The following is a 14,172-nucleotide window of genomic DNA, read 5'->3' on the forward strand; positions in this document are numbered from 1 at the left end:
TCCATAGGAGATGACTGAGTGGTGGTCATGCTGGTGGACTTATGATCTATTCATGTGAGGGCACATTTCCTTGTGATTTCTAGGGTCTTACATCTGGGGTTCAGTAAGATACTTCTATGTCCTATCCCGGAAAATATATATATTTTTTTTATAGAAACATGTCTGATTTAGAATTTAAGGTTCTGTGTTGATGATCTTAAATGTGCTCTATTAGTCTGATGGTTTTCTACATGAAGAATTTTTTTCCGAACACCCTTGTGTTACTGGTCTGTACATTGTTTATTGGAGCTCGGATCTAACAGCAGCTGAGACTTAATAAACCACATTATAGCAATCCATGTGAATGCACTGCTAAGTAATGTCACATATGTTTATATGGATTGTAGGTAATCTTGATGAACACATGGCTTACATCCGCCATTGTAATCATAGGAGCTAAAACCTGAAGGCATACAGCAAGAAAATCTCATGAAATCAATTAACAGTAATACTTTAATAACTATTGATGTGAAAATTAACAGCCCAATAACCTGCTCCATCTCACTCCGCACTCTGGATTCCCAAGTGGACCTGAATATTGATTCTAATGAGCGAAACTTTAGCTAAGATCAATGGAAACAAAGTCCATCAGTGCCTTATGGATACATCTAAAGTAGCATTATGGGGATTTCCAAACATCCAGCTTTTAGGCAGCACACAAACATTTCTACAGATCGGTAGGAAGGTTGAAGAGAGCCACCAAAATGTATACAGGCAGTCTCCGGGTTACGTACAAGTTAGGTTCTTTAGGTTGGTTTTTAAGTTGAATTTGTATGTAAGTCGAAACTGGTATATTTCATAATTATAATGTTTGTCCCAGTGACAATTGGATTTAGAATTTTTTTTTTGCTGTCATGGGAACAAGCATTATCAATTAAGCTTCATTACAGACATTATAGCTGATCATTGCAGTCTAGGCCTAATGTAAAGCATCCAGAGAGCTTCACCAGAGGTCATCCAGAGAGCTTCACTGGTGACTAGTGTCTGTAAGTTGGATATCCTTAAGTAGGAGACTGCGTGTACAAGAACTCATACGATAACTCAGTACAACAAGGAGCCATCATAGGGTCATGTCCATAGGGTATAATACTATATTACTGCATTGAACCCCAAATATACCATTCCATTCCCACATCACTTGAAGCTCCTGAACCACAATTCAAAGCCTGTCACAAAATGGAAAATCCAAACACAATTTACAATTAGAAATCAAGGCATATAAAGAAAAAAAAATATTGTCCCCTTGCATCCTTGGGGAGGGTCAATATTAGTAAATGTTTGTGAAATGCTGCTTTAAGCTTATTTTTGGCAACTGCATATGGCCAAAGACCCTCACATAATCTGAACATGCATTTTTTTTAGGTTAGACTGGCATCTTTGGGCACAAAAGGTGGTTGTGTTTCGGTCATGAATATTGGCACAATAACATATTTACAACTGATTTTTTGAGACAAGTGATGGGGTTTAGCTATGTAGAAAACACAATGAGCTGATATACATACTGCTTTTCTTATACAGAAGGACTTCAAAGCAATTTGACTCGTAGTTCTCAAAAGTCTGCCTGATTTTCTCAATGGTCTTCTTATCTGTCAGTTCCCCATACATGAAGCTGAGAAAAAGAAGAGTTGCATGCATTGAGGTAACACAGAAACTGGGAATTTGCAAATTGCAAGTTAATATTGAATATTTTTACCGAAGAATAATAACAACCAGGATAGACAAACGGAAAACTGTACTATATATGTAATCTTAGCAGTCCAAACCTATAAGATAAGTTTTATCGAGGATGGATTGTGTTTTATGATCTTGGATTGAAAAATAAAGAATTTCGAAATTTTTGACCGCTCACTGCCGGAGTCAATTAACTCTCAAGTGCAAACCTATAAGATGATCAGAGTTGTACGTTGCTCAAGCTATAAATCATCAGTTTTAATTGATTTGGCAGCATTTTGGATTGTGAAGCCTTCGCCAAAGATTAAAGGGGTTATCCGGCTGTTGAAAATTACTGAGGGCCGGGCTGGGGTGGGCTAGTTAAACATAATAAACATGTACTTAGCTCCTCCGGTGCCGCCGATGTCCCGCGCCGCGGTCCCTTCGATCCGTTCCCCTATTTGTTTACAGCGGCACAGAAGCCGCGCACAGGGAGCTTCCGGTCCGCGATGTGGCCGGCTCCTCCCATCCGTCCCTATCTCTCAGCGTTGTAAGTGCTGGGAGATGGTGTTGGATGGGAGCTTCCGGCCGGCCGGAAGCTCCCTGTGTGCCCCTGTATACAAACGAGCGCACAGAAGAGACTGACCACAGCACGGGATATCGGCAGCGCCGGATGAGGTAAGTACATGTTTATTATGTTTAACTAGCCCACCCCAGCCCGGCCCTCAGTATTTTATAACACCCGGATAACCCCTTTAAGTGCACGACAAGTTTCACTCAATGAAGCAGCTCCTTCTTCTTCACAGCATGAAGTCACAGCAGAAATCCTCTCCAGCATTGTCAGCAGGGCCAGCAGCAGGGCCGGCACCAGCATTGGGCACAGCTGGGCATGTGCCGGGACCCAGAGCTGATGGGGGGGCCACATAAGATTGTACGTAAGAAACCCAGGTGGTTAAAGGAGGGCTGTATCTAATGAATCTACTGGATGTGAGGGGGGTGCTTATATAAAATAACCATGTGGGGGCTGTTTATAAGATAACCATGAAGGTGGTGTTTGGTATGATAAACTAAAGAATATTTTAGGGAAGAGGAGACTGTGTGGAATTTTTAATGCTGCCACATGAGCTAACTGCCAACTGGGGCTCAATCGCCCAGGGGCCTACTAAAACCGTGAGCCGTCCCCTGGCAAGCAGTACTCAGGAAGAGTACAAACCTTGCACCCAATCAACAGTTGGGAAAAAACTGACAGCACAGGGGTGTGTTACCTATTTCTATTGTCTTCTATGGAGGTTTGCATTCTATGTAGAGTATGTAAAGAAAAAACACATGCTCTTTTTTTCTTATGTGGTCTTTGGAAAAAAAAGATGTCTTAATAAGCCAATAGATAGTATCCATGAAATCCCTGATAGCATATGGATGTGAGAAACACCTGTCTGAATAAACCATAAGACACACAAAGGTACAATATGAGCCATAAAAAGTTAAAGAGAACCTGTCAGTGTGATTTGGGACAATAAACCACTTACAGCTCCTTATGGACTGGTGGTTTAGTGCCCCAAATCACATTGATAGAGCGCTTTCCATGGCCACTATAAAAAACAAGCATTTATACTTACCTAGAGATGAGTCTCAAAAGGCACATTGGATTCTTATCTGGTTTTACCGGCACTTACACAATGAAGCCTGAGCAGTACAAACCGGCCTCGTTGTGCTTAGGCTGTGCCAACTACAGCAGCTTTACTGCATCACTGTGCAGGCATCAAGAGCCCTGGACCAGTGTATGTCCTTTATATAAATGTTTCTATAACTCCATCTATTGAGCAGTTTTGGACTCTAAACCACTGGTCTATAAGGACCAGTGGATGATTTGGTGTCCCAAATCATCCAGACAGGTTCCCTTTAAAGGCTTTTAATTATTGATAGCGTATCAATATAAACAACACCAAAACTATGGAAACTTCACAAAAATCCCTCCCAACACTAAGAGGGAGACTCATGCAGCTGTCTATGGCATCTGATCACAGCTTTCATCTGTCACTGTTACTATATGACAATATAATAATATTTGATCATCCCTTTAAGCCTTGTTTGTACAGTCAAACACCTGCTTCTAGGCACAGCCGCTAAGGTGAAAGATTACTATTCGTGCTTTGTTCATGCTGAACTCACATTACACTTGTTGTGTATGTATGATGTGTTTGCCTAATGAATCCCTTGCCAGTCTTGTTTACATATACTTATTATGCCGGTGCCCTGATCGCTGGGTACTGGGGAAACTCTTACAATCTTACAAGTTAATTGGGCATCACATTTGTGCTGTAGGACATGATGTTTAGTGTTTTTCATGGATGTCTTTTATGCATAATTGATATTGATTTTATGCTACAGCGCCACATGTATATCCACTACACAGTGTGTAGGCAAATCATGATCCAAATGCCCTGAAGTGAATAAAGTAGAAGCCTTGTACTGTAGTGTGGAAAGGAGATGCATCTTTTTTGCATCCTTTATGCTTTAAAGCTCATCTACCACAATGAGTAAGGACCCTTTAGGTTTTAATAGAGCCAGGAGCCCCTCAGATACATTTGCATAATTTCAAAGCCTTTTATTCTTGAAACAAGGGTATCAGAAGCTTTAAGAAAAGTGGATCCTGTCCCATGGGGCACTCACCAGTATGTCAGTGTGCTTGGTTTACATCTACAAAGGTAGATGTCCCTTAAGATAATCTTTCGTATCTCTGCTTACTGTGAGTGGAAAGCTTCTAATTTAGTGTTCAGAAACTCAAAAGCTGGTGGCCACTCAGAAATATAGGATATGGGAGATGCTGCTGCACAGTGTTACAACAGCCTGTGGAGCCAGAGCATAGAAGGTTTCTATAACATTAGCATAATTGTAAAAGTTGATTTTAGAAGAAAGTAGGCCAGAGATAACAAATATAGGAAGATAACCACAGCCACGGTGCCTTGATCTATGAGTAAGGCCTCTTCCACACTAGCGTTGCATTTCACGTCAGGGTGCAATGCGTGAAAAACTGACGTTTTTGGCTGCGTTTTTGTTCCATTTTTTCTTGGAGTAATTAGCGTTTTTGCGTTTTTCACGCGCGTGTTGTTAGCGTTTTTTTGCGTTTTCGGCGCGCTTTTCACGCGCGAGTCAATGGGAGACTCGAGCATTTTTCAAAGGGACCATGGTTTGGGATTAAAATGTGTTATTTAATTGAAAAAGAATGTCTTCTGATAAGTTGCAAACATCTGCAATCTATTCTGCACTGTTCCCCGTGTATATTATCACCCGACAAGTTAGCAGATGTGAAGAACAGTGAAGAATAGAATAAAAACATTCAACACAGTGAACACAGTGACCACAGGATCATTTAAGAGAAAAACACAGTGCAGAACACAGTGCAGAATAGATTACAGATGTTCGGCACATCTGCTTACTTGTCGGGAGATGCGCACGGAACGGTGCGCCCAAAATAGCATGTGAAGAACAATATATATGTGTGTGAAGAACACATTGCAGATGTTTAAATACATCTGCAATGTGTTCTTCACACATATATATTGTTCTTCACATGCTATTTTGGGCGCACCGTTCCGCGCGTATCTCCCGACAAGTAAGCAGATGTGCCGAACATCTGTAATCTATTCTGCACTGTGTTCTGCACTGTGTTTTTCTCTTAAATGATCCTGTGGTCACTGTGTTCACTGTGTTCAATGTTTTTATTCTATTCTTCACTGTTCTTCATTGTGTTTTTTTAATTAAATGCTCGATCGCGAGCAGGGGAAATACTGTTATTCTGGTCACCTAGCAACCCTTACGTTTAAAACGCATTGCACTCGCATTGCACTTGCAATGATTGCGAGTGCAATGCGTTCTTGATGCATCTCCATAGACTTGTATGGGGCGGGAAAAACGCGCGTGACACGCAAAAGTAGAGCATGCTGCGATTTTGACGCGCGTGAAAACGAACGCAAGCACGCGCGTGAAAACCAACGCTAATGAGGAAAGACCCATTGAATACAATGGGACAGAGTGCAATGCAAGTTCTGCGCGTCAAATGCACGCGCAGAACTCGCGCGTGAAAAACGCCAGTGTGGAAGGGGCCTAAGTGTCCCTGGTTTATCATGATGGATTTTGATGGTAAAGTGAATTAAGTTTAGCAGTTTAGCTGATGCAGGTTTTAAAATAATTCTGAAATAAAACTCCAGAGCAAAGCTCTGTATCCGCTGAGGTAGGGATTGTGTTCATTACATTACAACTAAACTCCAGAGCTTTCACTATTCTGTTACAGTGTGAATACATGAGAATATGTATCCTATACTAACACACGTTACTACCTATATTATATTAAAGTGCTTCATTCAAGCTTCAAGTATATATAGATACAACAACATCTCCTATTCTGGAGTGTATATCATACTCCAGAGCTGCACTCACTATTCAGTTGGTGCAGTTGCCATAAATATGTTAGATAACTAAGCCTATTCTGAGCATGAGTCACAATTCTATATCATACTCTAGAGCAGCACTCACGATTCTTCACTGTAAATATATTATACAACTAAGACTATTTTGATCATGATTCCCAGTCTATATGTCACGGGTGCCCCTGCGACCCTTGTCTCGGGTCACAGATGCACCCGTGTACCTCCGTGTGTCCCGCTGCGCTCGCCGCTCGACTTACCTCGCCGGTATCCAGCGGCGTCTTCTGCGGCTCCTTGCATGCGTTCCCGCAGCCCTGAGCACGCACATGCCAGCTCTGTTAAATTTAAAGGGCCAGCGTGCCCATAATTGGCCCATAAATACCCTTCCTGTTAAATACCCAGCCCCTTCCAATGTTCCCTGCCGGATCTTTGTGCCTCACAGCCTTATAAAAAGCTTTGTTCCCATGTCCTTTGCGTTTTGTGATTTCCCGTTGTGACCTCGATTCCGTTCCTGACTATGCCTGCCTTGACCTGTTGCTACATCTGATCCTGTGCGGCTCTGATCCTGTGCTCCCCGTCCTGATCTCCTGCCTGACGTCGGTGTACCTCGCCTTAGCTGCCACTGCGGACAAAGTCGCACCTGTGGAACGACCTGGTGGAACCACGCTGCAGCAAGTCCAACTCGCTTTGCGGCGGGCTCTGGTGAAAACTGGGTGCCACTTAGACCTGGTCCCAAGTGTTGGCTTACGTCATCGTCCACCGTGGTCCATTGGTTCCCTTTCCCTGGAGTCTGACACTATATTATACTCTAGAGCTGAACTGAGCATTCTGCTGGTGCAGTCACTGGATATACATAAGATCATTTAAAAAACCTTGCATTCCGGAAACCAGAAAAATATGCCAAGGCACTTCTGATAGAATAATAGAAAATATTTATTTAACTTTATTTAACATCTATAAAACAAATAAAATAGGTAAGCTGTAGGCAAAAAAAACTCAGAAAAATTCATTATTCCTGGCTAAGTTCAAAGTGCTTAAAACACAATTTAGCAATTCACCTGAAACAATCATATCCTACATGTAAATTGTAAATACAAAAACAAATACATAAGTGCATAGATACAGATCACTACTAAATTTAGAAAAGTCAAAATTTAGTAGCAATCTATATATATATATACATACATGTATTTATTTTTGTATTTACGATGTATTTAATAATATTCGCACATAGGATATGGTGTAATTGTTCCAGGTAAATTAGCTATAGGCTATTTGTCTAGCACTTTGATCTTAGCCATGAGTAAGGAACTTTTACGAAACGTGTAGACTGTAGAGCTTACATGACTTATCTATTTTATGGATGTGAAATAAAGTTTTTTCTGTTATTCTATAGGAGGTGCCTTTGTAGATTTTTCTGGTTTCGGAATACAAGGTTTTCTATGTGGATATCAGCGGCCAAAGTTGCACTCTGGATCAGCTGCACGTGCTAGGACGAGGTGTGAAAGCGCTTTCTTTACATGAATTTATAAGATCATTTATCCTATGCTTATCTTGAGTTAGAGTGTGTCTATTCAAACTCCTTAACACACTATTCTGCCATTGTACTCCCTGTAAATATGTTAGACAATTAAGCTTATTTTTATCATGAATAACAATCTATACCATACTTCAAAGATGCACTCACTATTTCACTATGGTGCAGCCACTCTATATGAATTACATTATGTTCCCTGTGCTGATCTTGAGTTAGAGTATGTACTATAATACAATAAAAGCAAGTGGCTAATTTACCCATTGCTGTGTGTGACGCCCTAATTAAAAAATCATGGCTCTTCGCTTTATCCGTCAACAGTTTGGTTGGAACAGTTGTAAAGTTATTCCTACAAGCAGAAAAAAAGGCTTCATTTTTAAACAAAATTTCATTTTTTGATGTTGTTTTTTGATGATGTGATGTTGGACCACAAAGGCAAAATGCCAGTCTGAAAGGAGGGGGTCGAAATTTGGAATCGGCCCATAGTTTACCGTACTTCCATAAACTGCCACTACTGAAGACTCATTTATCTTCCAAATATGTAAAACACCAAGCAACACAGTACAAATTTAATTTCTGAGCTGGACTTTTTCCCACCTGTAATTTTCTTGTCACTACAAATATTATAAAAAATCCACAAACAGAATAAAGTACATAAAGAAACACAAAACTAATATCATGAAATAAAATGGAACTGTTTCTATGCAAACAGTTTCCTGAAGCACAGAACATAATTATAAGGTAAATGCAGCAATAATCTCAGGGAAACAAAAACATAACATTTAATATATTTGGAGGCTGTGACCCAAGAATTATTAGTTTTCAGTTATTTCTGCATTCTTCAGATTTTCTCTTTTTCTCATATTTTTTCTTTCAACCGTAACCGTATTTGGGACTGCTGTTCCAAATGGCTAAACTGAAGAGGATAGCAATGAAACTGCTGTATATGAGTTACTACTAGCTTCTGGTGTTGCCCGGAATAGTAAATAACTACTCCTACCTATAACAAAATAGAATAGGTTAAAAAAATATATTTTATTTGTTTCAATCTCTCTCTTTGTCTATGAACGTTTCTGTCTCTGAGTGTCTCTGACTGTCTCTTTCTATCTGTCACTGTCTCCAACTGTCACTGGCACTGACCGTCTCTGTCACTGACTGTCTCTGACCGTCTCTGATTTTCTCTGTCTGTCTCTGTCTCCGATGGTCTCTGACTATGTCTTTCAATGACTGTGTCTGTCTCTGACCACTTCTGTCTCTGAGTGTCTTTGATTGTGTCTGTCTGTCTCCGACGGTCTCTGTTTCTGTCTGTCTCTGGGTTTCTCTGACTGTCTTTGTCTCAGACTGTCTGTGTCTATGACCGCCTTTATCTCTCACGGTCTCTGTTTCTCACTGTCTCTGGTTGTCCCTGACTTTCTCTGACTGTCTCTCTCTCTGACTGTCTCAGTCTGTCTCTGTATTTGTCGTAGACTGTAACTTTGTCTATGGGGGGGATTTATCAGAAGAATCTAAGACCAGTACTGTTCTAGTTGCCCATAGCAACCAATCAGAGCTCGAAGTTCATTTTCCCGCAGCTGTTTATAAAATTACATCTGATCTTTGGTTTCCATGGGCAACTGGAACAGTTTTACCTCAGACATTTCTGATAAATCTCCTCCTATCTCTGTAGCCCTAGCTATATTACCTCACACATAAGCGTCTTTTACGCATTGCACGTAGTGACCAATCAAAGCTCTGATCTCATAGTAATAACCTGTGGCAAAACAGCAACCAATCACAGCTCAGCTTCTTGCTGCCAGAGCAGCATCAGGCAATGGTTCCTGTATATGGAGGTTAATAATTTGATTTTGGAAAGCGCAGAATGAAAATTTCATCTCAAAACCGAGTCTATGACGTTCCCTGAGTCACACAGAGTGGATGTGCAAATGTGATGATTCTAAATGTGATGGTACATATTCCTTTACCAGACATACATACACACATACAGACATACATACATACAGACATACATACATGCACACACATACACTCAGCTTTACATATTAGATGAAAGTAATAGACAAAAAAGGCCACCATTTCAAGTGGTATTGTTTTGTGAAAAAAATGCTTTCATGATATTTGCGATTACCAGGGTGCCATGGGGAAGCTAAATGAATTAACGACGCAAAGTTAGTCTAATGCAGCTTGTAAGCGAACCATGGGAACATCACCCATTTATTATAGCATGAACTGTCATATAATAAGAGATCATTGTGTCAAAAGAAGGTGGAAACAGGTGGCACTACTTAGTATGTCACATACGTTGCTGAAAAGTCCATCAGAGGTAAATTGTGGAGACAATGTAAACCATGGTGTACGGAGTGTTGATAGGAGCGTTGTGGTGCTCTGGATTCCTAGCGTAAGTACATCAAAATCGTAGAAAATGAGAAATGGAATGGCACTCACCGCGTCAGCTCCTTAGAATGGCGTTTTTTATTGAAGCATACTCACAAAAAACACTGGAATGTGATGGCACATAGAGGGAGGGGAGGACGCAGGGACTCAACACATGGCAGAAAAGGACAGCTGTTTCGCGCTCTCGGCGCTTCGTCTAGCTTGTCTGCTAACAGACGCAGACAAGCTAGACGAAGCGCCGAGAGCGCGAAACAGCTGTCCTTTTCTGCCATGTGTTGAGTCCCTGCGTCCTCCCCTCCCTCTATGTGCCATCACATTCCAGTGTTTTTTGTGAGTATGCTTCAATAAAAAACGCCATTCTAAGGAGCTGACGCGGTGAGTGCCATTCCATTTCTCATTTTCTACGATAATAAGAGATCAAATGGGAAATAAGCACCTGGAAGGAAGCCCACTGTAAATTTTGCTATGTATGTCCATCGTGTTAATCTGGGAGACCAGACGGCACAGAAATAGTAAAGATATATGACAAGTATTTTAAACCACCTGAAAAAAAAATTGCTGGTATTTGAATAACGTTCAAGTGACATTCACCAGAATGGACCCAGTTGTATTTAACCCTTTCAAAACTGCCATATGGCTTTATACAGTTGTTTGAACAGTGCCCCCCCCCCCCCTCCCAGCTTGTCAGCTGAAGGCAGCATGGAAAAGAAGGAGTAGGGACCTGCAGGGAGGAAGAGCTGACAGCTTGTAGGGGTACCTAGACCCTCAACATTTATAGTCAAATCTGAGAAAGGGTGATGGATTCATGCCATGCATATTTTGGTAAAGTTTTATAAAATTCCACAGTTTTTAAAACTTTCCTTAGCAGGCCCTTTTCCATTTTTGCTTTTCCGCTTTTTACTCCCCTCTTTCCACCAGTCATATTTTTTTTTATTTTTACATTTACTGAGATTTAAAAGAGCTTATTATTAAATTTTACTTTCTAATGGCAAAATGTTTTTTTGTGTTCAGTTTACAGGGAAGTTGGAAAAAAATTCCAAATGTGGTAGAATTACCAATGAAAACAGTTATGCCATATTCTTAAGCACTTTTTTTTACATCTTTTCCTGTTCAGTTCAAATAACACCTTTCGTCGGTCTTTCGTCAGACTGTGCACCGTTTTCAGGGATTGCGGGGCCTACTCAGGCCTTAACAGGTGTCTGCACTGGGATTGTGTCACATATTAGGGGGCGTGCCATCAGACAATCCGACTGATTCGAACTGAGCGCGGGATTTAACTTTTAAATTGTGCTGCAATCGAATGCACTAACATGCACCAGGAAGAAGAAGGTGAACCTGAGCGGACCTGAGCGGGATTCTTCACCAAAAAATTACAAAATTAGGTAATATTTAGGGTAAACACTTAGGGGCACATGTATCATAGTTTGGTCTCTCTGAGGTGAATTTTGGAGACATTTGGCAGCTCTTTTTTGCACCTTATGTATGATCAGGTCTTTTTACTTGTGATACATGTTCAGTTTTTCCTATCCTTGCAGGCGCAAATTTTGGCTTCTTTTTGAGACTTTTTGTTGCAAATGTCTCAAATCCACATGGACAGAAGCCACGTAAGGGGGTTATATGCAGGAGTGGACACAAGCCATGTGAGGGGGTTATATACAGGAGTGGACACAAGCCACGTGAGGGGTTATATACAGGAGTGTACACAAGCCACGTGAGGGGGTTATATACAGGAGTGGACACAAGCCATGTGAGGGGGTTATATACAGGAGTGGACACAAGCCACGTGAGGGGTTATATACAGGAGAGGATACAAGTCATGTGAGGGGTTATATACAGGAGAGGACACAAGCCATGTGAGGGGGGGTTATATACAGGAGAGGACACAAGCCACGTAAGGGGGTTATATGCAGGAGTGGACACAAGCCATGTGAGGGGGGGTTATATACAGGAGAGGACACTACTGTTAAAGGAAACCTACCACTTGAAGTGGCAGGTTTCAGAAGAAAATACAGAGCACCAGCTCAGGGTGAGCTGGTGCCAAAGCTTATTTTTGTTAGTGTTTTAAACCGCTGTATTGCGGTTTAAAACACTTTTTAAACTTTATAGCCGGCGCAGGGAGGTACGCGCTCGGCGCTTACCATGCGCGCGGCTCTCCTTCACTTCCTATGTAGCCGTGCGCACGGTCGCGCGCCGGCTATAAAGTTTAATAAGTGTTTTAAACCGCAATACAGCGGTTTAAAACACTAACAAAAATAAGCTCCGGCACCAGCTCACCCTGAGCTGGTGCTTGGTATTTCCACCTGAAACCTGCCACTTCAAGTGGTAGGTTTCCTTTAATTTGGGATTTAACATGTTTCATTTTTAATGCATTTTGAAACTAATTACAACAGCTGAGGAGAGGTGATTTGCCTTAACATTTGAATTTACAAAACGCATAGTAAATGCAATGTTAACACGTGCATTAACGCTGTGTTTAAAATGCGTTTTGTAAACACAAATGTTAACAGTAATGTAATAAGGCAAATCACCTCTCCTCAGCTGTTCTAATTAGTTTCAAAATGCATTAAAAACACAATTAAACCGCTGTATGTGACCTCACCCTTAGAAGTAACCAATAAAAAAAATGCAAACATTTAAGTATTCTGACAAAACAGGTTACTGTGCATAATGTGAAACATTTAAAGCATGTGAAATAATTCCAATTAACATGATAAAAATCGGGTCAATAAAAAAAAACTTCCTTTGCACCTGCCCTGGACCAGGTGCAGATTTGTGCCTAAAAAGTCTTAAAAAAGTCTTAAAAAAGTGATACATAAGTGAAAAGTCGCACAGAACATCTGGAAAACAAAAATACATAAGGAACACTGCACAAAGGTGCAGACAAGAGGTGCTTGAAAAAGAACAGAGTTAAAATGGCAAAAGTCGCTACAATTAGACAATTTGGCTAGCTGAAACTATGATACATGTGCCCCTTAGAATCAATTTCACTTTTGAAACTCAGGCAACCCAGTCCAACACTGTATTTTTCCTGGAGGATAACCAATAAAATCCTATAGGTGCTGTATTATCCTGACTTACCGTATATGTATTATCTGACTCAGGGAAACTGTTCACTTTCAACTTAAACAGCACAATCTGAAGAAAGTCCACTTGGTCTTTAGTGTTGTTTTACCGCAGTTCACATATTAAAAAGTCCTCAAGGGCCATTTATTGATTGCTGCACTCGCTTATAAGCAAGTTATCCTTGTTGTGGAACAGTAAACACATAGGGAGAAAAATAGGATAAAACACTGTGCCGGCTCCTAAAATAATTGTGTTTGATGGAATTCTCCACTGAAAACATAAAAAGCAATTTCAAGCATGAAGATCAAATTTACCAGAAGATCCAGCAGCAATTGGTTTCTATCCCCTACATGTAACAGAAACTGCAGGGATAGATGAAGAGAACTAAACAAAAGTAACACTTCCTATTCTGAACCCAGACAACAACTTTAACCTCTTTAACCCTCTTGTCGCAGTCTTAAGGGCTGTTAACCAAATGGAACAGATGACAATTTGGCACTAAAGGACAATAACTCCTATTGATTTACAGTGTCCCGAGCATCATCTCCTTCCAGTATACATTGCCAGATTTACATTATGCTATTATATATTTATGTAACAAAAAAACGTCTGGCAACTGTAGACCATTTGGAAATTACAGATACTTGAAACACTCAAGATTTTTTTTTTTTTTCATTTAGCTTAAAGAAAACCTGTCATGGAAAAACCTTGCCCAAAGTTCTGCGGTCCTGCACTAGTCTTTCTTTACTTGGTCACTGTGTTGACCATAATCAATCACTGCTGGGCTGAAGAACCACAGAATCAGAAGCAAAATCAATTCCAGGTTTGCAAACTCAGTAGATGCCCAGGGTCTAAACTGTGAACAAAAATATAAATTTGCAGAAAGTGCCAGTAGGTAGGTTAAGTAAATGTAGATGCCTGCTAGCTGTGTAGTAATGGTGCGGGAACCTGGAACTGCAAGCTTTGGTAGGAGGAGAGGGACTAGTGGTTGAAGACTGTGGATAGAGGAGGAGACTTTGGAGTCAGAAGACATGAAAGTGCAGGTAAGAACCTAAACATACAATAGGTGAT

The 14,172-nt window shown here is 40.7% G+C and overlaps 1 protein-coding gene across 5 annotated transcripts in view; it reads right to left on the minus strand.

The window, feature by feature from the left end:
- The window catches only part of KCNH5 (potassium voltage-gated channel subfamily H member 5), a 259,762-nt gene that overhangs the window by 213,730 nt on the left and 31,860 nt on the right, over positions 1 to 14,172 (minus strand). For 4 of the 5 annotated variants that reach the window (XM_072115836.1, XM_072115835.1, XM_072115834.1 and 1 more), the window contains exon 4: positions 1,542 to 1,648. In XM_072115836.1, coding sequence (XP_071971937.1) covers positions 1,542 to 1,648 — 107 coding nt within the window. Of the gene's footprint in view, positions 1 to 1,541; positions 1,649 to 13,116; positions 13,240 to 14,172 lie in introns of those variants that run through there. The other variant, XM_072115837.1, reaches the window with a different exon arrangement.

This window comes from Engystomops pustulosus, chromosome 7 (assembly GCF_040894005.1).
Source record: "Engystomops pustulosus chromosome 7, aEngPut4.maternal, whole genome shotgun sequence".
Classification (NCBI taxonomy): domain Eukaryota; kingdom Metazoa; phylum Chordata; class Amphibia; order Anura; family Leptodactylidae; genus Engystomops; species Engystomops pustulosus.